This window comes from Bombyx mori, chromosome 25, assembly GCF_030269925.1.
Source record: "Bombyx mori chromosome 25, ASM3026992v2".
NCBI lineage: Eukaryota > Metazoa > Arthropoda > Insecta > Lepidoptera > Bombycidae > Bombyx > Bombyx mori.
Genome location: NC_085131.1, coordinates 10,551,925 through 10,576,643, shown reverse-complemented (window position 1 = coordinate 10,576,643; position 24,719 = coordinate 10,551,925). Strand labels below are relative to the sequence as shown.

The window sequence follows — 24,719 nt, the reverse complement described above, 5'->3', positions numbered from 1 at the left end:
TAAACTTAAGCAGTTAATATATTAATCGTTTTGCTTAATGAATAAATCAATAAATGATTTTAAGATATACACAACTATAAAAACCATTTTAGATAATACTTAATAATATAATAATAATAATAATTATATATAGCGAAATATATTATTATGTGCAGAAATAAAATTCTAGGTGACTTAAACTTTCTCTGACTCGTTATAACCTAAGGAATTTTCTAAAGAGCGCAACGGCGGTGGCGCGACACGTCACGCCTGCGTCACGTCACGCCACGTCACGCCCACGTCACGCCGATCGACGTCCAACGGACCACGTATTCAAACTTCATTACTTTAATAATTTCTTTTATAATTAAACTTTTTTAATCAATAATTTTGAATCTGAAGGCCTAAATGCGAGTGTCGTAAAATTTTGGTGTGCGAAATATTCGTCCAATTTGTTTAGTTATGCCGAAAGTTATTGTGCGTCGCGTCGGCGCCGCGCTCACTCCAACTGTTCGAGAAAGTTCGGCGACTTGAAGTACTCGGGCACGGGGTCGTCGAGCCGCGAGATCACCTTGTAGATCGACTTCTTCCAGCTCTGCTCGGCGTCCTTCCCGCCTTGGATCGCGCGGAAGAACTCGCGCAGAGTCTGCTCAACCACATATCTGAAGTTCGAAGGTACCTGAAAGAATATTAATCACATTTTATACACAGTTCTCCTCCTCCACAAACTCCCCCTCCTTCAATCAATCGCTCATTGCTGAGCATCATGTTGTGCCCACCTGTGACTTTTTTGTAATTTGTAGCCACTTATATCGGTCAGTGGCACAGTGAAGTGCGTGGCTCAGTTTTTTTTTATTGCTTATATGGTTGGACGAGCTCACAGCCCACCTGGTGTTAAGTGGTTACCGGAGCCCATAGACATCTACAACCACAGATCATAGAATTTCTATGATCTGTGTCTACAACGTAAATGTGCCACCTTCCTTGAGATTTAAGTTCTAAGGTCGCAGTATAGTTACAACGGCTGCCCCGCTCTTCCAGCCGAAACACATTACTGGTTTAAGGCAGAAATAGGCAGGGTGTTTTACCTACACGTGCGGACTCACAAGAGGTCCTACTACAGATGCTTTTCTTTATACCATGACCGGTTTGACGTTATTTCAATTTGGATTTAAATCATCAATGACATTTAATGGAATGTAAAAAGATTATCTTTTATATTCGATTCGTTGAGTTTGATAGGTTCTATGAAACTAACCTCGATGTGGTTATTTCTGTTGTAATGCAAGTTGAGGACTCTGTAAAGTTCAGAGTCACCGGCAACATGCAGGTCCTCGGCCGCCTTCAGACCTTCGCTGATCGCTTGCCGAGCGTACTTCTCCATTTGGATGTAGTAGAACTCTCTGGAACGATTAAAAACAATTCTTTAATATGTGTTCGTTTAAGCGTTTATAAATAAATAAATGGTAATATTACTTTATAGATATGCAAGTCGTAAAGGCTGAAAACTTAATCTTTTTTTTTTTAAGGGATTTTATGACCTGATAAGTAAGACTTTTAAGTCATGTCTTATTTAATTAATATTCTTAATTTTCTGAAAAATGATAATATGGAGTGAAATGAAATGAAATGAAAATGATTAATTTGAGACATTAATCAACTGGGATGAAATGAAATGAAATGATATGGGATGAAATATAATCTCAGTAAAATGGTGGTCATTGACTGAAATTTTTTCAGTGGACTTTTTGGAGGATCCCGAAAAGTTACGTCCAGCGGCATTTCATTTTCCCACATTTGTGCACTTTCACAGATATTAAACAGTTAATAAATCACCGTTATTACACATTGAAACCTGAAGAAACACTAAATAGACAAAATAACATAAACCAGAGAAATCAAACACTCCTCGCGTTCGCGCCAAAAAGTCAAAACTTAATCTTTATGTTAACATAACCTTTAAATTAATCGTCTTTCGTTCATAAGAGATGTAGATCAAAAAACTAGAATACCTATTTGCTCTTATATGTATCGTTCATTCGTTAGTATGTATTTAATTAGTGATACCTTGTGCATTTTCTTGAAAATAAGCCTGTATAAAAACTATTTTGTATTTGAATGTTTTAAGTTATGGCCGTATGTCATTCGATTTAAATCGAGAAAACAATATCTGTGAGCCAATAAGAGCCGTAGAAAAACAGGAATGAAATACTAGACTAAACTAGACGAAAGGAAACTTGTACAAAATGTATGCACACCTCATTTCGGAACTTCATTCGTCAACTTTACCATAGCCTCGTTTCCTAAAAGCTATTATTCTCAAGAAGGTTTAACGTCATACGAGCGATCGTAAAATGTCTAACAAAATCGCATTAGAACATAAATAATATATCCTTTGCCAAGCTCTAGGTGAGAATGACAAAGGGAATAATAATGAAAATCTTGATGTTAGTTAATAAGATTAATATTTGGTGTTCTAAAGTGACGTAACGTTTTTTATTTTTTTTTATTAGGCAAAAGCGAAAAAATCGCAACCGGCTGCAATGAAATCTCATGTTTTTTTTTTGTTTTACAGTACTCGACGTACGTAGGTAGTCTACAGTTGACACTTCATGTCACAATGCGAATAAAAAGGCCCTCGAACCCCGTCGAGAGCTGGAAAGGATTTGATTAGTCATTTTAGCTCTCGTGGCGGCTCTATCTTCGGTTCGCTCCGCTTACGAGAGCGAACGGAACGAGTGTCTCCCGGGGCTAATTACTTACGACTCGCATTCAGATAGACTAATTCAGTTTTTCACGTTCTGCAAATGATGAGCTAGTTGCGGAGATGGAATTTTTTTGACGCTACGAATCGTTGGCGCAATAAAATTCTTACGAACGAATTACATTGGATTACCTTCGAGAGCTACATATATCATACGTTTTTTTAATTTTTATACCTTTAATAAATGACTCAAATATGTTGTCACAGATCCACATATGGATCCTTAGCCGCTCTGTGCGTCACTAGTGTTGGGGTGTTTTTTAATTGGCACTCGTGTCGATGACGGCCCTGTTATATGTATAAGTAAATTAAGTGTTTAAATAATTACACGTCTTTTTGCATCTTTGAGTGCGCTTCTGTCCGTTGCTGATTAGACAGGTATTGCGTGTACGTTTTTCTTTAAACATCTGTGTTTTTAGAAAGGAAGGATTACTTGTGCTTTTTAGGCCTTTCCAGATTCACTACGATAGTTGGGGGAGTGCGGACTGGGCGCATTTATGAAGGTAGGGATTTGTCGACAGCTTCTAGGACGACTTCGAAGAATACCTAATAATAGCTCAAGAGCTGCTGCTTCGCGAATGCATTTACTGTCACATCGAAATCGCGACCCGCAAAATTATAATTTGCGTTATTACTGGTGGACCTCTTGTGAGTCCGCGAGGGTAGGTACCATCACAGGGTAGGTTCTGCCGTGAAGCAGTAATGCATTTCGGCTTGAAGGGTGGGGCAGACGTTGTGACTATACTTGAGACCTTAGAAATTATATCTCAAGGTGGGTGGCGCATTTGCGTTGTAGATGTTTAGCTCGTCCACCCATCTAAGCAATAAATAAAAAACACAAGAGTCGCGAGAGACTCAGCGAGCTGGTATTATGGGTTAGGTTCCACAACCAACTCTTCGACGAATACGTTTACCAGGGTCCCTAAGCCTGCTCCTAGTGTTAGGAATTCAGGCGTCTAGTAAGATGATTAGGGGATTGCTAAGGACGTGTAAATCGTTTATCCTGAACGTAAAAACCCATTCAAGTCGACTCGAGCGACCGTTATACTAAACTTTACCCCGACGTATCCGATAACATGTTAAGGCGTATTTCAATAGCATTATCGTACTGTGGGCGTAGTTGCAGATATAATATTACTCATTCTTTGTTTGTTACTCGAACTGTGCGATAATGTCAGTAATGATATCCACGTTTTAATGTCTCCAGCATGATTCAGATAAGGGGGAACATGTGGCATCGAAAAGTCATCGACAAGTGGGATGGTGTTTAAAACTCGTAAGTGGCTATTAGTGATGTGTAATTTCATTTGGCGCCGCGGCCCGTAGTCTGTGCTTAGCGTTAGGGAATGGGCCTACAAAATGATTAATTGTTTTGTTGAATAATTAATTGCTTTACATCAATAACGCTTTAAGTTTTTTTTTGTATTGCTTAGATGGGTGGACGAGCTCACAGCCCACAGGTGTTAAGTGGTTACTGGAGCTGATAGACATCTACAACGTAAATGCGCCACCCACCTTGAGATATAAGTTCTAATGTCTCAGTGTAGTTACAACGGCTGCCCCGCCCTTCAAACCGAAACGCATTACTGCTTCACGGCAGAAATAAACGGGGTGGTGGTACCTACCCGTGCGGACTCACAAGAGGTCCTGCCACCAGTAAAAAGTGCTCATAAGAATTAAGATCAAATTAAAAAATAGTTAAACTAAATACAGAAATACGTATTAATTAAAGTCATGGACATAGTCAAGTTTAAAACACAAAATAATTTACCTAAATTATACATTGTGATCGTATGAATGATTTGTTATGAAAAATTTGTAAATTTTAATTATCACACTTGTACAAATCATTATTTTTACTTCTTTAGTTGTCCGTTTGTTGTATTCCAGAAAATATTCATTTAGGATGAGAATGGTGCGGATCTGTTCTATATAATATTATCATATCCAATATCATTAATCTGTCGTGAAATTTGAGGCTTCTTAAATTAACAAACGTTGTTCTTTTTTTAAGTATAGACAACAACAACAAAAAAAATTGGTATGTTTAATCTATGTTATACAACAAACTAGAGAATTTCAATTTTTGTGAGTCGAAAACATAATTAAAACTACTTTGATGGTTTATTGTCTGATTTATTATTGTTAGTAAATTATTTCAGACGTTTCGAACAGTACATATTTATATTTCGTGGTCACTGACAACGTTGCACTATTCTTATAAGCCCGAGATTCCACAGCAAAAGTATCTATATATTAATACGTGAAGCAAAAACTTTGTATCCCTTTTTACGAAAATTGCGCGGACGGAGGAGTATGAAATTTTCCACACTTATAGAGATTATAGAGAAGAAGTGCACAATGCTAATTTTTTTTTTAAATAATGCAAGATACATTAAATCAATAAAGAAAACATTACACACACTACCATGTATTTGACACACACACGCATGCATACTATTTGTTTATTGCATTGAAGTATATTGTCAAACTTTTCTTTGCAATCTGTCAGTTATAGTCTGTCAAATTGAGAATAGATTAAATATTGTTTTCTCTTTATTAATATTTCTATTAGTGTAGTCTTGACGAAATCTGGGATTAAAAAGAATTATATTAGCCCTTGACAATAGAATCATAATAGTGTACAAACTTATAATTTCCATTAGTTATAGTCGAATTTCGACTACCAGCGGACCACTAGTATTCTTAAATATTCTTAATTACACGTACTAGGTACTCGTAGAGAGAAATCTAGTTCAAAGTTTTTTTTCGCGTGTAAAATTTAGGTTATTTATTTGTAGGTTTCTTTTTACTGCGTCAGTCAGTCATGCGGGCGTACGAAAGGAAAATAAAGCTATGTGTATTCACGTGGTCGCGTATCGAAGAACGAAATCTAATCCAACAAACGGGGGTCAATCAAATTGGTATCGATCTGTGTAATGTATGTCGTAGGTAACTGATACATTGTTTTATCAAACACGTGTTCTCTATTTTTTTTCTCCTACCTAAGCTAGGGAGGCTATTTCAGCGCAACCTTAACTAGTAGGTGAGCTCACGGGGCTCAAATCGGAGTGATGCTAACACTGACCCCAGCAAGAGCAGTGCCTCGCAGAATCTACCACCGGATCGGAAACGCGACCCACTGAGAAGATCCGGCGAGAAACTCAGTGGTCTTGTGTTCCCTAGTGACTTGTACTTAGCGACTTGTACTTAATTAAAGATTTATGGGCATAGTAACTGCTTAGCCCCGACTGACACCGCTGTCCTGCACATATCTTTTTTTTTTTTTGAAATTAAGGATTACTGATGGCCCGCTGGCTTTTCCAGTTTCGCTAGGACAGGCGAGCACGGTCTCAGGAGGGATATGATTTGCTAACAACTACCCGAGCGCTTCCAAAGGAGACCAAACAACTCAAGAGCAGCTGCTTCGCGAGTGAATCTACTACCGGATCGTAATCGCGACCCGCTGAGAAGATCCGGCGAGAAACTCAGCGGGCTGCTGTTTAGGTTAGATTGTACGTCAAAGTATTTGCCGAGTTTGACGAGTATGCTTACCGCTGTCCTGCATATCTCTTCTGCAAAGCATTCAGGCGTTACCGATAGAACGAACTTAAGCAAAATTTTTTAGCTCACGTCTGTTATAGTCTCTGGTATGCACTTAACGTGACCTCGTACAATGCAGTGCAATAAAATGGAATAACGACCGCCTTATATAGTTAAGATTCGTTTATTCTCGTTTCAAAAATTCAAATTTATAAAACCGTTACGTGGGAATCAGCTGTTTGGCTGACTTTTGCAATTTTATTGTTCACATAGTTCTTCACCCTTAACGTGTTTCTCGAGATTTTCGGTGATGATGCACTCCGACTTCAACTGTATATGCTAGCGGCTAAGACACTTTTTAGATTAACAAGTTTTAAATCTTCGATTGACAAAAGCGTTTTCGTGATGCGAATTTAAACTCTATCGCTACAGGAATAAAGATATAGTCGGTTACATTTTTTAGTGACACGTTTCCTTAGGACATCTTGCAATCTACCTGGATTCGAACGTCTTGGGTTTCATTGTTTGGTCGGAGCAGTTGCTATGGATTTTTTTGGTAAGGATCCTTAAGGAATGCCGGTTTGACTGTTAAACTTTCTTACAAAATTTGTATACATCTCATTTTGTGAGTAGAAATGAGCGCGACGTATGTACACACCTTTAGAATTTTCTTACAAAATAAATATGTACGACCATGAGTTCTATGGCGGGTGGTTTTTTTGTTTGTTTCTCAAACGTGTTTTTGATAATTTATGTAGTTTTAAAACTCTACATGGCGATAGCGTTATCTTCAGGGTTGATCCACTAACGGTGCTTTTAGGTACCACAAGCACCGGTCACCGTCCTCGTCGAACCCGTCGCTTGCGATGAAAGGCTCGACGAGCGAATTAACCCATAGACATAGCCCACTGAGTTTCTCGCCAGATCTTCTCAGTGGGTCGCGTTTCCAATCCGGTGGTAGATTTTGCGAAGCACTGCTCTTGCTAGGGCCAGTTGAGCCCCGTGAGCTCACCTACACGTCAAGGAGAAGCTGAAATAGCCTCTCAACGTGTGTTGCCTTGTCGGAAATTTCTACTAATGTCACAAGTGTGTCAGTGTAGAACGTATGGCCATCAAATATCTAATGTGATTAAAGGAAATCCCGGCGGTGAGCTATCTTGGCGGGTGTGGTTTATTCCCCCTCAAGACGACATTCGATTCCCGTGTGAACTCAACTTAGCGAGGCCACAGAATGGTTACACAATAGAAGGACACGGGACGATTTTTTTGTAGACAAAATTTGCGTTAAGAAAAGTATTGGTCGTTGATTGAACAAAGTTTGAGAAACTACGCAATAAGAAACTCAGATGTCTTAGTAGTGCTATGTGTATAAAACTTTTTTTTCGGTAACACATGTTTTCGTATAAGCCGTTTTGTTTCTGACAGTTATACAAATTATAATTTGCGTAATTACTAGTGGTAGGACCTCTTGTGAGTCCGCACGGGTAGGTAACACCGCCCTGCCTATTTCTGCCGTGAAGCAGTATTGCGTTTCGGTTTGAAGGGTGGGGCAGCCGTTGTAACTATACTTGAGACCTTAGAACTTATATCTCAAGGTGGGCGGCGCATTTACGTTGTGGATGTCTATGCGCTCCAGTAACCACTTAACACCAGGTCGGCTGAGAGCTCGTCTAACCATCTAAGCAATAATTAAAAAAGAAGTTAAAAAAAACCTATTTAATTCGAAATTCACTAATCAACCGAAATTATGTTGTGTTCTGAAATGAATTATTTTCCGTTGTATCTGTTTATGTATATTCTGTGTCGAGCCGAAGTATTAGTCCCAAGACGAACGTATTCGAAGGGTCGACTTATTGTTTTCTTTACATTTCTTTCACTCTCTATGTATTGTTGAAACGGACCTTTGTACCTTTTTGTCGGCAAACTTGATTTGCGATTACTGGTCGTACTATAATAAAATGATAAGACAATTCAACAGATTAACGAATATCATTAAGAAGTTTCTCTGATATTTGTATAATGTAAAAATGTATTTAAATATATTAAATATATTAAATAAACATATATATTTTTTATGTTTAATATAAGATATATAAAACTATAACAGAATGTTTATGTAATGCTCAAATTATTTATTCTTTCGGCAAAGGAAATAAATCATACAGTCCCAAAAGACTGTTAAAGAAAACGTTTTTTTTTTTTTTTCATTTTACCTTGAATATTGCAAATTGACGTCACCATCGCTAAAACCGTAGGAATGTAGGCCGAAGCGTCGTATGGATCTTTGTTATATTTGCTTAGCAACAATGCGGGTTCACCGTTCGTCGATAAAACAATTTGTAAGAAAATACTAAAATGACGTTTACGCTAACGGTAAAGATTGGAAAAGCCATTTTAAATTGCCATTAACGATTCATTCTTGAGGCTTATCGTGGAAAAATATTTTTGGACGTTTTGCTTTTTTTTTCTGCCTCGAGTGATTTTGGCTTCGTCCTGATTGTGGAGCGAGCTCACAGGGCTGGGCCTAAAAGAACATCTGTTCTTGTAGGAGCAGTGCTTCGACGAATCTATCATCGGATCGAAATCGCCGATGTTTCGGCGAGAAACTTATTAAGTTATGTTTTGCGTGCAAATGTACGTTGAATTCGAATTTTATATGTTTCAACGCGAAAAGTTAGATAAAAGTTTTTTTTTTTATAATATACCTCTTTATTATAAAAAGGATCCAATTTCTGCGTCATAAGATCTTTTTTACCGGAATCATATTTCACAACATCTTAAACCGTTATACCTTATACTTATAGCCTATAGTTAGAACTTATAGCCGTTATACTATGGGCTCCAGTGACCACTTAACACCAGGTAGGCTGTGAGTTCGTCCTCCATCTAAGCAATAAAAAAAATTACTGTTTTTACGAAATCCATTAATAATACTTCATAAATCGCCTATCAATTTTTTTGTTGAATAGTTTATAAAATATATTTTTATGAACTTCATTTTACTTATAACATAAACAACTTTATACGTTGGTACTAGGCGCACGAATATATCAAGACAAGTGACGTCAGAGTTCAGCAGTAAAGGCAACGGGAAAAATATAGTTTCGCAGACATTTCGATTGCCAAATACAATGGTTATTAAAACGGGAAGCGGCCAAATGAATACCTATGTGTTAACTATGTACATACATTTACGGGGTTGTGTATGTGTGTGTGTACTGCGTCCAGCTTTCGAGGAGTACGGGAAAGCGGACGCCGGACCGCGGCGTACAGACCATTTTATTTTAGACGTGCCATTTATTGTGTAAATTTTTGACGTCATGACTTCTTATAAATCGACTAGCCGTACTCGCCCGCTTTGCTGGGCATTATTTATTCTCATTAATATCAGGGAGTCTAACACTCATATAAATATTAGCCTATCTATTAATTACGTGTATGTATTTTCTACATGGATACCAAGTTTCAAGTCAATCGGATGCATGGTTCAGTAGTTATAACGGAACATCCGTAAAAACCACTGTAGATTTATATATTATTATAGATGAGCATGCACGATGCATGCACGAAAAGGTGTCACGTTCCGTCTGAACGTGCAAGCGAGAGCGCGTTGGCTTGTGACACATTTATCTCTCTTCTCACGTGACGTCAGAGCTAGCAATTCTAACACTTCTGCTGCTGACGTTATCACGTAACACCATTTACAGACAACCAATTAATTTGTCATAAATTATTTTATTGTCGTCAGATAATCAATTTTTGGATTCGATTTATGGAGTTTGTCGACAAAGGCTAATTGATTGCGTTCATTGGTTAACTAACTCATATTTTTTTATGACGTTACAACCGAAAACTATTTAGATTACGGGCTTCAGTTAACATACGCTATTCATTCGGTAAGTATAGCGAGAGTCGCTTAAAAAGTATATATATATTTTTTAAATATAAATAAAGCAATGTCTGTAACATCAAAAGGTCTATGTAAAAAAGTTGCACGGCGCATCGGCACACACACGAGCGATGCACTCACAAACACACGGGCGCAAGTAAACGCGAGTAAACTAATACCGGGCCGGATTAATGCTTCAGTTAGTGAAAAAAAGTTTTTTTCAGACTGCGCCGTCCGGATCAGGCCCGTACTCGGACGTGCGTGCGAGATGTTTTTGTAATACCCACACTTTTCGAACTATTTTTGTGTTCATACAGTATTCATGTATGACGTAAGACCTGTTTTTTTATTGCTTAGATGGATCGACGAGCTCACGGGCCACCTGGTGCTTAGTGGCTACCGGAGCCCATAGACATCCACATCATAAATACCGCCACCCTCCTTGAGATATGAGTTCTGAGGTCTCAGTATAGCTACAACGTCTGACTCACCCTTTGAACCGAAACGCATTACTGCTTCACGGCAGAAATAAGCAGAGTGGTTGTACCTACCCGTGCGGACTCACAAGACATTCTACCACCAGTAATTATCAAATTATAATTTGCGGGTTTGATTTTTATTACACGATGTTATTCCTTCACCGTGGAAGTCAATCGTGAACATTTGTTGAGTACGTATTTCATTAGAAAAATTGGTAGCCGCCAGGGATTCGAACACCAGTGCATCGCTCAACACGAATGCACCGGACGTCTTATCCCTTAGGCCATGACAATTTCGACCTTAAAATTCCAGGTTTAAAGTCTATTTTTAGAAATTGCATGTGATGAACGAGCTATGTACGAAGAAAAAGTAGAAAAGTAACAAAAGTTTGTGGCCGGTTTTCTCAAAATTAACAAATTGTATCATATACTCTTCATTCACTCATGTCTTCAATTATTGCCATTGCAACGTTCCGTGTCCGTCCAACGCAATAATAAATATACAATTTAATTTGTATGGCCATAAGTTCATTTTCGTTTGTTAGTGACTACAGTCCTTTATTAAAGTCGTTCTATTGTAATTCAGATAATCTAGACTTTTCACCGGCTTACGGTAAGTCAATAATAAGTATTTTACGTGTGTGCCAACATGCGGGTGCGACAGACGGTTATCTACGCCTCCATGTTCGCCAACTTTCACGCAGAAACTCTCGTATCTTGTGACTACTAATTTTTACTTCGTCTTTTGTACAATGAATTTGATGGTTTGCAATAAAAATGTTTATTTATGTAGTTACTTACATACTGGTGGTAGGACCTCTTGTGAGTCCGCGCGGATAGGTACCACCACCCTGCCTATTTCTGCCGTGAAGAGTAATGCCTTTCGGTTTGAAGGGTGGGGCAGCCGTTGTAACTATACTTGAGGCCTTAGAACTTATATCTCAAGGTGGGTGGCGCATTTACGTCGTAGATGTCTATGGGCTCCAGTAACCACTTAACACCAGGTGGGCTGTAAGCTCGTTCACCCGTCTAAACAATAACAAAAAAAAAAACAACCGAACATTCTAATTGAATGAAATTTAAACGGAATGTATTTGACTGTGGTTTTAGTACCTATTAGAAAAATGCGACTATTGCCTGCCTGATGTTATTAATGATGTTGCTGACGTAACTAATAGCAAAGTTAGATTTATTCATAATTAAAACAACTTTTACATTCTAATTTTGCTTTTTTTATTGTCGTTATATTATTACCGACGTTTCTAAAAAATCCATAGTTTTCGTGATCACGGCCGGTTCGCAAACGCGAATATAGTTTTTAATTATGTTTACGACTCGGTAAAACTAAAAGAAATATTGGTTTTATCGTGTTATTGTTTATGAAGGTAAGAAACAATGTCTTATAAGGGGGACAATTTCGAAAAGGGTCCAGCTGTAGACAGAAATTTACGATTCAAAATACAACGCGACAAAAGAACAGCGCTAGTGTAGCAAGTGGTTTGATATGAATGTAGTAGTTGTTAACGGATTGAAATGGGCCGTGTTAAAATATTTAATAAACATAGCAACTTTTGACGCTGTTTCTGAAATTACACCTTTCCAATCAGCCACTTTACAACGGACTCTTTTTCATACACAAAGAAACCTCTTCACGCTTACCTACCATAGCATGATTTAAAGACTAGGAGAATCGCGCTATTTATTATTATTTCAATTCTTATTACGTCCCTGGATAGCTCCCTAGCTGACCCGTCTGTCTTGTACCCTAGGCTTCAAAAGTTGAGCTCATTTGAGCGCTTTCCGAGATTTTATTACCCCAACTACTGGTATTAAAAAAAAAAATTGTAAAAAAAAGGGTTTTTTAAATGCCCAGAATGGAGGGTTTAAACGTGCGCTGACCACTCACGGCCCTTTGAGCATTGTATTAGTTTGTTAATTACTAGACAGTTTCGTGATTCAAAAGCTTACTAATACATTTCTGGTTTGAATTTCAAAAGAAACTAATGTTTTTGACAACCATCTATCTGATTTTACGGTAAATACGATGCGTGCCGGTTTGAATGGTATAATACAAGATGTTACTATCTACATATCATCATCATTATCATTCTCCTGCCCTTTTCCTAGTCATCTGGTGTTGGCGCAATATGTTTTCTCCTTCTGTACTCCTCTATCATATACAATTTCTTCGCTCACTCCCCTCTTACACATATCGTCTTTCACGCAATCCATCCATTTCTTCTTAGGTCGACCTCTTCCTCTATAGCCTTCCACATTCATAGTTAACACTCTCTTACCAACCTCATTGTCACTATCTATCTACATGTGCGAGCCCAAAATAGGCCCTGCCACCGGTCGTGTGCATATTTAAAGCATTAATTTTATTAAATATGTTATTCCTTGATCGTGGTGGTTGTCCGTGACCACAAGTGACGTATAAAAAGTCTGAATATGTTATAAAGGTAAAAAACAAATGGCGTATGTTTACTTATAGCGAAAGTGTTGTAGCTAAAAGAATGTCGAGGAATTTGTATGCTAGATTTAAAAAATTTGAAAATCAAAAATGCCAGCTTTGGCGTTCCATCACAGACGAAGATTTTAGCAAAGCGCTGATTTTGAATTAATCAGTCAAAAGTTAGCAAGAGTATTTTTTGGGACTTGACCGGGAATTGAAGTATCCAAATCCGCACAAGATTTCCGGACAGCCCTATATGAGTAATGTTTAATATCATAATATATCTTAATACATATATTCATACGTCTAATAATTAAATGAGCGCTAGATGTCGCTAGTTATGATGGCGTACGCATCGTTTTACTTAAGTTTATTTCCCTCGGGCGTTCCTCACAGCGACTAAATAATATCTTAATAAATTGTCTACACAATTATTAGGAGCGCAGTCTTTGCAGCAAAGTCTATGTAGGTAGAGAATTATTTTTATCATTGGCATTATTTTTATCAAAAATTGTAGGTATTAAAAAAAAACAAGATCGCGATGAGATATCTGTTTTCTTTAAGTAGACCAGATAACGTATACTTGACAAAGAAATAGAAAAAAAAACTTGGTAAATTCTTTTTAAATGTTACACAGTTTTCAGATATTAATTTAAAAAAAAAACTGGGTTACTTACTTATTAAATAATGCAATAATTTTAACGTACGTACGCCAAGAATTCGATACCTATTTCGAGATTATTATATTTTTTAAACCTAAAGCTGAAGATACAATATGTGTACAAGTTTAATTAATTACGCGTCTTAGGGCGCGTCGAGGCGACTTGCCGCACTTTTATAATTTCCCATGTGTACACGGCCTAGGCCGCGCCTTCCGAAGTTATCACGTACCTTTCCTTCTGTTGTTGTATTTTGATGCATATGCTTGTATTATATGCCGGCTCTTACTGTACGTCAAGTACAAAAATCTATCATATAAATATATTTTTTAATTTTTTATTGCTTAGATGTGTGGACGTGCTCACAGCCCACCTGGTGTTAAGTGGTTACTGGAGCCCATAGACATCTACAACGTAAATGCGCCACACACCTTGAGATATAAGTTCTAAGGTCTCTTACATTATGAATATGATATATTTGTAGGACTTCTTGTGAGTCCGCGCGGGTAGGTACCACCGCCCTGCCTATTTCTGCCGTGAAGCAGTAATGCGTTTCGGTTTGAAGGGTGGGGCAGCCGTTGTAACTAACTATACTGAGATCTTAGAACTTATATCTCAAGATGGGTGGCGCATTTACGTTTTAGATCTCTATGAGCTCCAGTAACCACTTAACACCAGGTGGGCTGTGAGCCAGTCCACCAATCTAAGCAAAAAAAAAAAATCGCGAGTTTAGAGAACGTCACAATTCAATTGCGAAACGTAAGTAGGTAAGTAAACTCATTCGTTCTGCTAATATTAATTCTTTTTACGGACGGTAGGGGGCTGTTTAAATCGTATACATTTTACATGCATTATACAGCATGCTTGTGCTTATTTAAATTTTTGTTTATTGAGATTGTTTTCCCTTAACATTGGTGGAGTAATTTACGCTATTTTAGCACCGAGAATGTGTGACACTGTATTTATTTATTCATCTGTTATACATACTGGATTGGATAGTTGAGACGAGCTTACGACCTAGTTAGATTCTACTGTAGATTGAAATAAGGATTTTTTTCCTTTGCTATCATCCCGTGAATTTATTACATTATTGCGATATTCTCAAACTGCCTAATCGCATTGCCTCTAAGCGTACCACTGCCTGCTGTTAAGGAATACGGGAAAAAGAAATTATTAAAATAAAGGCACAAAAATAATTAAATTAAAATAAAATTTTCAAAGTTGTCCTTATATTTTGATAAACGTTATATTTGAACCAACGGGAATCTATTTTTGAATTCTGTTTGATATTCGATTTTATCAGACATATGTGTAAACCAGGCTATTTTGATAGAAAAAAATAAATAAAAGATTTAAAAAAAATTACATTTTTTAACGTTCCTGTCGAATCATGAGAGTTACTTTTTTTTTTTATTGCCCTTGTAGGCAGACGAGCATACGGCCCACCTGATGGTGAGTGGTTACCGTCGCCCATGGACTTCAGCAATGCCAGGGGCAGAGCCAAGCCGCTGCCTACCGTTTAATACTCTCCACAAGCCTCGTTTGAAGAAGGATGTCATAGCGCTCGGGAAACACCGTGGAGGGGAGCTCATTCCATAGCCGGATGGTACGTGGCAAAAAAGACCTCTGGAAACGCACTGTGGATGACCGCAGTGGCTCCAGGTAGTATGGATGAACTCTACTCCGGTGGCGGGCGGTGCGATGGTAAAAACGAGATGCCGGTATCATCTCGAAAAATTCCTCAGAGCATACTATGCTATAATGTATTAGTAAAATATTACAGATATTGCAATGAAATTTATATGTCGCTTGAAATAAGAACTCTCCGGACCGGGAAAATCTTCGGACAAATACCTATTATTAAGGTATTAAATGGTATTTATGTGCTACAATTCTCAGTAACGTATGCCATCGACCGACGATATCAACTGAAACCGCATAAAACAAAACATAATTGGCCGTCTTCACGCACTAAGACCACCGTATCCTGAGCCCCTGGAAAAACAAATGAGCTCTCGCCGAATTCGCCGCCTGAAGCTCTTGGGAACTGGTCACAGGGATCCAGTACTGTGATAACAGCGCGCTAGCGACTTCCGTTTTGATAGTGGTCAACGCCAAGGATAGGATAAGGACAAAATGCTGTTGACATTCTTTGAAATAATTTGTAAGATTTTCTAATAACCGTTATTGGTGATATAACAATATTTTAGGTAAATAATGGGTGTTGTAATATGACATGATAGTTTGCTGAAATATATTACAGTTAATTCTTTTAAATTTAATTAATTTTATACGAAGGTATTTTGCAAACCAATTGAATTGTTAGATCTGGTTTCATTTTTAAAATACTTTTCCTTGTAATTCACCTACGATTACGATTGAGATTTAAATGACGATGGAAATTTTTAGTGTCAAAGGTGGCATCCGATATTTGCTTTTGCGATACACTGCGGGCTCAATATAAATAAAGCTAGAGCTCAGGTAGACGTTGCTTGCTTAAAAAACCTCGAATCTGTTCAAGGCCTTATCTAACGGGTCTAGTTGCAGATCTTAATTATGCAGGATTATATTTTAGGTTATCATATTTATTGTCTATCCTGCCAGCAATGCTAAGTTTTCTAAAAAAGTTGAAACACTGGTTTACCCAGTAAGCTTTAGGTAATATACAATATAATAATACATTCAGGCTTCGGAAACGATTAATTTACCGTATTAATGCTGAAAAACAGTTTCCAAAACAAATTTGTAGTTAGGCATTATGTCTAAGAATCGTTTAAAAAAAGAAAAATTAAACTCGCGTGACGTTCCCGCCCAAAATGCTGTCATTAGTGACATAAGGTTTTAAAAAGTGTGTGCTTAATGAAAGAACGCCGCGCCCGCTCCTTCGAGACAAGGTGAGGTGCGCCTCGGCCTCGCTACAATATTTAATTACACATACTCAAGGATTATCATGCGAACCGCATGGTGTGCTATGTTTAATTAGGTTACGGTTGTTTCAAACGAATAAGTCTATTCCAGTATATTCTTTAATGATATGCTGTTTATAATGAAATTGAACGTACCTACATAAATTAAAAAAACATAACTCATTCGATTTTCGATTTTAATTGAATGTTTTTTAATGATATCTTGTCATTTGTAGTGAATTAGTGAACGATCGGTCCCGGCGTTGAATGATGAATTATATATAAATAAATGATGATGATAATGATGATAATGAAAAATAAAAAATATTTTTTTTTTGTACAATGCCACCTCACTGACATACTAGATAGGTACATACTTTTGTATGCATTATATGCATATACATATATGTATTATTAACCAAACAGCCAAAGATCAAACAGATCTGTTCGCTACATGAATGTTTTTCGAAGCGAAATTCGAACACGGATCTCGAACCTTCTGGAACCTACAGCTAAAGACTGGTAAAAAACCTTTTATTCTTAAAAAAAAACTAACAATACTTATACAAAAGTAATCTATTCAATCGATATTCATTATCATCTAAATAAGCCGCTAAAGATTGATGTAACTTCATCCAAAGACAAACAACTTACTAACAAACATTGTATAATGATATTGGGATTAAATGGTTTTATTATTACCAACCTTGTTTTAGTGGAAATCAACGACATTTTCAATCTAGGGCCAAAATCTTTTTTTTTAATTTACAGTTTTTGCCGCCAGGTCCAGTTAAAAGGTAATGAAATTAATATAAATAGTTTTTAACCTTTCAATTTTTAGATCGCAATATGTATTTAGTTTGGGATTCTTCTTGATAATCCCATATGCTAATTCGTTTACAAACGTATTCATAGCAAACGATGACTGAACAGCGCCGTGTCAGAGCGTCGTGCCAGGGCGGAGTAATTAAAAAAACTTAATGCCCCATCGAAGACAAGATAAGGTCGGCTAACGGAAGAAACCGCCACTTTTGTAATTACTCTTTCATTAGCTGATGGCCCGTGTGTGGCTCACGACGGCCGAGTCATTATTTACGCCGTAAAGCCGTCTAGATTTTTCCGCTTTTACGCAATGTATTTTTTTTTTTGAATATGTTATTTTGTTTTCATAACTGAGTCTAATAACCCAATGCTATGGAGTTATTAGTTTTTTTTTGGACCGAAGTTCCTTATGAGATGATGCGGAGGGGTACCCTAACCGGGAAAAAACGTCCGTAACGTAAGATTTTTATTAATAATGCACACATTGTACGACTTAACTTTGTAATAACGTACAAAAAATAAAATATTTTTATTATATTTTTTTTATAAATCATTGTGAATAAAATAAAGTTGATAACTTTGTAAAGTGATTTTTATTTATTTTTATAAATAAAATAATCATAATAAAAATGTATTCGGGTATACATTTTTTTCTTTATACCTCGAATAGAACTTAAAACTAATATTTTTATAATAAGGAACTTCGTTCCTATCCGGTGTCCCACGACATCACACATTTTAATACGACACTCAGAGCTCAGCACGTAGCAACGCAGGCGTCTCGAGCGCGCCGATAATTAGGGGTGCGCCTTCGCGTGTTTTAATTATATTATTAACGACAATGTACTACGAAAGGCTCATGTTTTATAATGGCCGTCGTATCGCAATGATATGTAAATATTTTCGCCGCGCCCTTACACCGATTACGTCGCGTGCGTGTGAACTTTAATTCGGAAGTAAAGACACGTTACCGAGAATTTAATGCTAAGGTGTGACGTCCTTTCCGGGCTGATTCTTATGTTAAATAAAACAAACGCGCTAATGGGATTGGCTGTTGAACGGCCTCCGCACCGACCTAGACGTGAAAACGGGACGTAATTAGCAGGTCTTTGAAGGAAAACTACTCATAAGCTTCCTCGAGAGCCTCATATTAATTACTGGAGCTCGCGTGAACACCGCGCGATGTAAATGGCCGGCCACTTGCCGCCCTAACTCTGACGACCTTATTAAAAAAAGTTAACACGTAAATCAGGCTCGACACGGGCGCAGTGTATTAGCCAACCAATTAAATTTCAGTCTCTGTGCATAATAAACCGCGACTGCTAGTTAGGGGATGCATTTGCAGATACAAAACTCGCGTGTAAATCTTCTAATGCTGCCAACCGTAAAATAAACTTTGCTTTTCCTTCGTACGTTCGGTTAGAGTGGTTCGGGTCGTATGTCGTATAAATCCGATGAAATCGCGTACTTTTAATTTTAATTACGTGTTTTAATTTATTTTTTTAATTCTATTTAATTATATGGGTTGAGCTAGTTTTGAGCCCGTTTAAAACGGGAAGTTAAAAAGGCATGTGGGAATTGCGACGTAAGGCTGGCAACATTTCCGGATCAGAACTTAAGAGTCTTACAGAGGAGAGGTTCCTGTTGCGTAAACGTAGTCGATAAATCGGGGAAATTCAAGTACACCTATTCGAAGTGTAACTTTAACATTCGAATTTCAAATCAAATTAACCTAAGCAATTTTAAAGTTGCACTGGAACAATTTAGGTTTATTATTGCTAGTTGAAAAAAAAAAGAAACACATCTCGCAGATGTGAATTAGCACGGGATTCGTTAGTGTGTGTGTGTGTGTGGCTTAAAAGGCTTTTACCTCGGCCGGTCTAAGTGCATGCCCTCGTGCGACAAGTTGGATGTGTAAAAAGATTAATTGGAGTGTTACCCGTGTTTCTAACAATTTGCGACGCCTTCTGGCGGGCCGGCCGCAGACCACTTCTGCGCAACTTAATTAAGCGAAATAACTTAAACGAGTCACCGTTGCTAATTAGTGCCATCGCTGCTCCGGCTAATTCGACGAGTGACTCTTTGTTTGCGGGTTTGTGCACTTCTTTGAGTTCGCGCGCAAAAGAACTTGTCTTCGTTTCGACTTTGCGCAAATGTTTGTTTTGGGGCCCGGGAAGTTTTCCGTCGGGACTTTAGCGAGAGCCCGTTTCATTATTATAACGTAATTAAAATTTTTGTTATTGAAACGAATTTCCTTATTATGGGACGATGCGGAGAGGTACCCTAACCTAACCGGGAAAAAACGTCCGTAACGTAAGATTTTTATTAGTAATGCACAAAGTTTACGCATTAACTTTGTAATAACATACAAAAAATAACATATTTTTATTATATATTTTTTTATAAATCATTGTGAATAAAATAAAGTTGATAACTTTGTAAAGTAGTTATATTTTTTTTTGTCAATAAAAAAATCATAATAAAAAAAGTATACCCGAATAATTATTTTCTTTATACCTCGAATAGAACATAAAATTAATATTTTTATAATAAGGAACTTCGTTCCTATCCGGTGTCCCGCGACACCACACATCTTTTTTTTTTGTTTCGTATTGAGTACAAGACGAATGTTAAATAGTTGAAGAAATAGTGAACATGAGACAACTCGGCTATTCGCGTTTAAGAGACAAGAGAAGTGCTCGCGTCAAAGTAGTGCACCTAAGATATCCGACACGACAACAAGTTCCCGACAGCAGTCTTCATGTTACTGGCAACACTGATATCTAATATAATTTAATTTGAAACTTTTTCTTTAGTCGTACATCCTATTCGAAACAAAACTTTAGGCTATAATATTAATTTGAATTTTATATGTTCCATTAATGATTTTAAAAGCTGTTGATTGTTGATTTTTTTTATTATTATCGAAAGTAAACATACGCTTCATGGTAGCGATACAGTAAAACGTTGTATTTAAAATAAATTAATGTAATTAGCGTTAAAATCGATAACTCGACAACGATACCGCTGGAGGCTATCGGAAAGTTTGACTTTTTGTAATCTGCACCTATTTAATTAGCTTCAATTAATTTGTGAACGTTGGTTTATTAATGGAGTGTTTGTCAAAGTTTTAGATTTGTTTCGGGCTCAGGGGAAACGTTTATCAGATTTATTTATTTGTAACATAATAAATTTTTTATTGAATTTATCAAATGCAACGTTCAATTATTAATAAAATGTCGCAGACATATTTTTTGTTAAATTACCAGTTTAGATTTTTCATTGTCTTCTTTTCTTTTAGTTATGGTTACTTGTTGAAAAAAGCAATGTTTAAAACTAAATTGTCTTATTAAATTCTAGAAAAAATAACTTAATCATTTGGGCAAGTAAAAAAAAACTATAACAGTTCTACCACAAGGAAAATCGATTATTAATTCAGTATGTAAGTATAAAAGCAAATGGCAATGAAAATATAAAAGCAATTTAAAATTTAGAACTGTAACAATAAATACTATTTGTTGATGTGTCAGTGCCAAATCACGCTGATTGCATAAAGAAAGACTTTTTTATAAAAAAACCTATAGAACTTTTTTGTGATGTTTTATAGTGGCCAGTAACTTTCACCTCATAGTTTTAATGATAGGCAGCGGCTTGGCTCTACCCGAGGCATTGCTGACGTCTATGAGCGGCGGTGACCACTTACCATCAGGCGAGCCATGAAAAAAAAAACTTCATTTCTCCGATTACCTCAATACAACATATAAGGTGCCTAGCTGAGTCATGCTGTTGGTCAACAGATGACTACAAAAATAAGCGATGGTCAGTTTTGACAGATATAAAGACTGTGAAACATGTTTAGACATGTCTTAAACAAACCCTATGACTACTAATATTCAATTAATATTTATTTAAAATATTTAAAAACAACTAATATTTACTTCTTTTTTTTTTGATTGAGAGCTTACTGGTGGCCCTGAGGCCTTTCTAGTTTTACTAGGACAGGTGGGCGAGCAAAGGCTCAGCCAGGAGGGGTGGGATTTCCCAACAGCTGCCCGAGCGCCTCCGAAGGAGACCTAACAACTCAAGAGCAGCTGCTTCGCGAATGAATCTACTACCGGATCGGAATCGCGACCCGCTGAGAAGATCCGGCGAGAAACTCAGCGAGCTGATTCATGGGTTAGATCGCACGTCGAACTCTTTGCCGAGTTCGACGAGTACGGTTACCGGGGTCCCTAAGTCTGCTCCTAGTGTTAGAGCTGAAGGCGTCTAATATTTACTTACTTACTAATATTACTTACTAATATTACTTACTTAGTTACATACTAATTTAAAAAAAAATTAGATATCCCTAATCCTTCATGCTTCGTAATAATATTCAAACATTGTTCTGTTTATAAGTGCAAAACTGCATGCGTCTCTTATTTAAATTACAGGATAGTAGTGTTCGAAATGTTTTCCGTAAATTATATTATTTATTATTATAGTTTATTTATAGTTTAACTCGGCGCTAGAGAGACACCTTCGATCCACATAATTGTCGTTTGCGCGATTGTAGAAATTGCTCGCGTGCTAGAGATGAGAAAAACTAATTTAGTATATGTTTTTTTTTATTAATAACAACTAGCTTCCGCTCTTTCGGCCGGGCTGACTACTCCTTATAACTCGTACACGAGCACTCTTGCTCAGCTTGCTTTTCAAGGCCTCGAACGATACACGCTCAAAATTTCCTCAAAATCGGTTCAGAGGTTTGAGCGTGAAAACTTAATAGTCACTTTCGTATTTATGATATTAGCACAGATAATCTATTTTGGAACGACGTCCGAAAATACGTGGCATAAATTATGTTTTATTATTTAATACTTGAGGAATACTCTGTAGAATAAGTTTCCAATTTAACTAGACCGTGTTGCACTAGAAAATAAGGAATTAATTTATAGGATATAATTTATAGGATTTATATAAAATAAGGATTCGCTTTGTAGTAAAATCGAATGCGTATCGATTTTTACATTCAAGAACTTAGAATGTTTCCAACCCTAGTCCCTCACCCTTTCAGTATCCTTTCAGAGATGTTTATCGCGAAGGAAATGGCCGTTTTCCGTTGTCCACAATGTAACCATTAAGGGCACAATACTAATGGACTAAGTTGTACGTACCAACTCATTTGTGAAGAAAACTCAACGTGATTTAAAAAAAAAAATGTTTTCCGGTCACTTTGCTTAGACCGGTCTGTGGGGTTTGAGTATTAAAACAGTTTGGTTTTAAATTTATTATGTTTCAGAATTTATTTTCTTTTTTCTAAAGAATGAAGTCAAGCGTTTAAAGAATTTATTAAACAGTACATTTTTGTCACACAATACCGTATATGTATAAAAAAAATCGATGAAAAGGCCCCGATAATAATCGAACAAGTTTATCAAAGCTTTTACTCAGCTTTGCGTTTTATCTAACTTAGATATGATGGAACATGCTTGAGATAGGTTTAATATAAAAGTCGATATATCAGGAATGTTTCAAGTGTATTGCACACATTGACACGTGCCGTACTTATTCTGAGGTTAGTAGACATTGTGTCTAATAAAATTTTACACAGTAAATTTTATAGATTTTAAAGGCACTGTAATTTGAATATAAGTTTTTTTTTTGTCGTAGATAAATTTTGTATTACGATGTTCAATATAACTTTTATATTTCACAACAATCAAATCTCCTTACTTTTTGTATATTGAAAATTATTGTATTTAGTTACCGCATTTTTTCGTACATTCAAAAAATATTTCTAGAACTATTTTCTGTGTCACTAAACAAGTCGTGCTATTCGACAAAATATCGAACACGTACGATAATGACATAAACGTTTAGAAAGAAGGGGGAAGTTGTTTTATCATAGAAGCTCACGAATGGCATGCTTTTTTATCACCGGCCTTAGATAACGCTGAAAGTTTGTCGAGTATCAATCAATATTAGAGGGAAAATTTTCCGTTACTTATAATATTATTTTTTTATATAGCAACACGGAAAAATTCCCGAAATACCGTCAACGATGCAAAGTTTGATTGTCTGTGGAAAAAAAATACCGCGTATTTCACAAACATTATTCACACATAATTTTAGGGTTGTCCCTCGTAATGTGTTAATTAGGAAATGCTGGAGTCAAACCCTTTTCTGTTGGGGAGAAAACTAAATTGATATTTCGATCATCGGTTTTATTGAGTTTACGAATCGAGTCGAGGGGACTTGTCAAGCGGTCAAGAAATCGAGTTTATATGTTTCTTGAGAAAATAGTGGATCGATATATGTATGTCAAAAGACAATTTGCAATTTAAAAACGTACGTTTAATTTGGACACATTTCAAATTTGTAAAGACGGTGATTTTATAACAGTATTGTGTTAGGAATACTCAAAAAAAAAAACAGAAGAAATAGGTATAGCACTACGAATTATTCTGGTTTTGAAATAAATTTAAAAATAAACATATTTATTTAATTTCTTCTGCATTGTGAGTCCATTAAGGCGTTCATTCTTTTTAGATTCTTTATCTTTTCAGAAACTAAAAAGCAGAAACAAGAAATCTAGAATCAAATTACTAGAAGGATGGCTGTATGGATAGCTGTCCCCTTTCTATTTATGATGGAGTAATAAAAAAAAAACTTACCGGAAGTTCGAGAACCATTTGACGAGCTGCGCTGTGTTGTTCTTGTTAAACTTGATGTCGGGGAAGTACATCTTGAGGACGGCTGAGCTCGGATACCGGACCCAGAAGAACATGAGCTTCGCTTTGCGCAGGTGCATCGGCGTTAGCGTTGAGGAGTGCAACGGAGTCAAGGAATTATCGATAAAAGTTGTCACATAGTTAACGGTAGATGGCGCTGTACGTACGTATCGCTCTGAATTATCACTAATTAATTTGGAATTTTCATTAATTTTAATTGTTTTAGAACTAATAATTTTGAACATTGTTAATTATTTTAAGAATGAAATATATTAATAATAACTTTATATTTGTGTAATCATGTAGTTGCAGCTAGGTGATAATTATTTTATGAGATTGTCAAAATTTAATATGTAGATAATAAACTCGATCAGGAAAAACGTAGCTCTAATTTAATAAAATAACGTTGAAATAATCGACAATATTTTGTGTCTGTTAGCCATATTAAAATACAATTTAAATTTTGGTGGCGCTTGTCTTTTTATCTTTTTCTATTTTCGTGGAATGTTT

General features: G+C 36.6%; 1 protein-coding gene and 1 long non-coding RNA gene across 4 annotated transcripts in view; one reads left to right on the top strand and one right to left on the bottom strand.

Moving 5' to 3' along the window:
- The window catches only part of LOC100302610 (prospero), a 164,355-nt gene continuing 139,636 nt past the window's right edge, over positions 1-24,719 (bottom strand). For all 3 annotated transcript variants that reach the window (XM_062676169.1, XM_062676168.1, XM_062676170.1), the window contains exons 7-9: positions 24,153-24,307; positions 1,238-1,382; positions 1-658 (exon numbers count right to left, since the gene is read on the bottom strand). In XM_062676169.1, the coding sequence (XP_062532153.1) occupies positions 479-658; positions 1,238-1,382; positions 24,153-24,307 (480 nt within the window). In that variant the 3' untranslated portion in view covers positions 1-478. The remainder of the gene's footprint in view (positions 659-1,237; positions 1,383-24,152; positions 24,308-24,719) is intronic.
- On the top strand, positions 3,475-24,673 carry LOC134201433 (uncharacterized). Its single transcript, XR_009976724.1, has 2 exons — positions 3,475-4,019; positions 24,045-24,673. It is a non-coding gene; the product is annotated as an uncharacterized LOC134201433 (long non-coding RNA).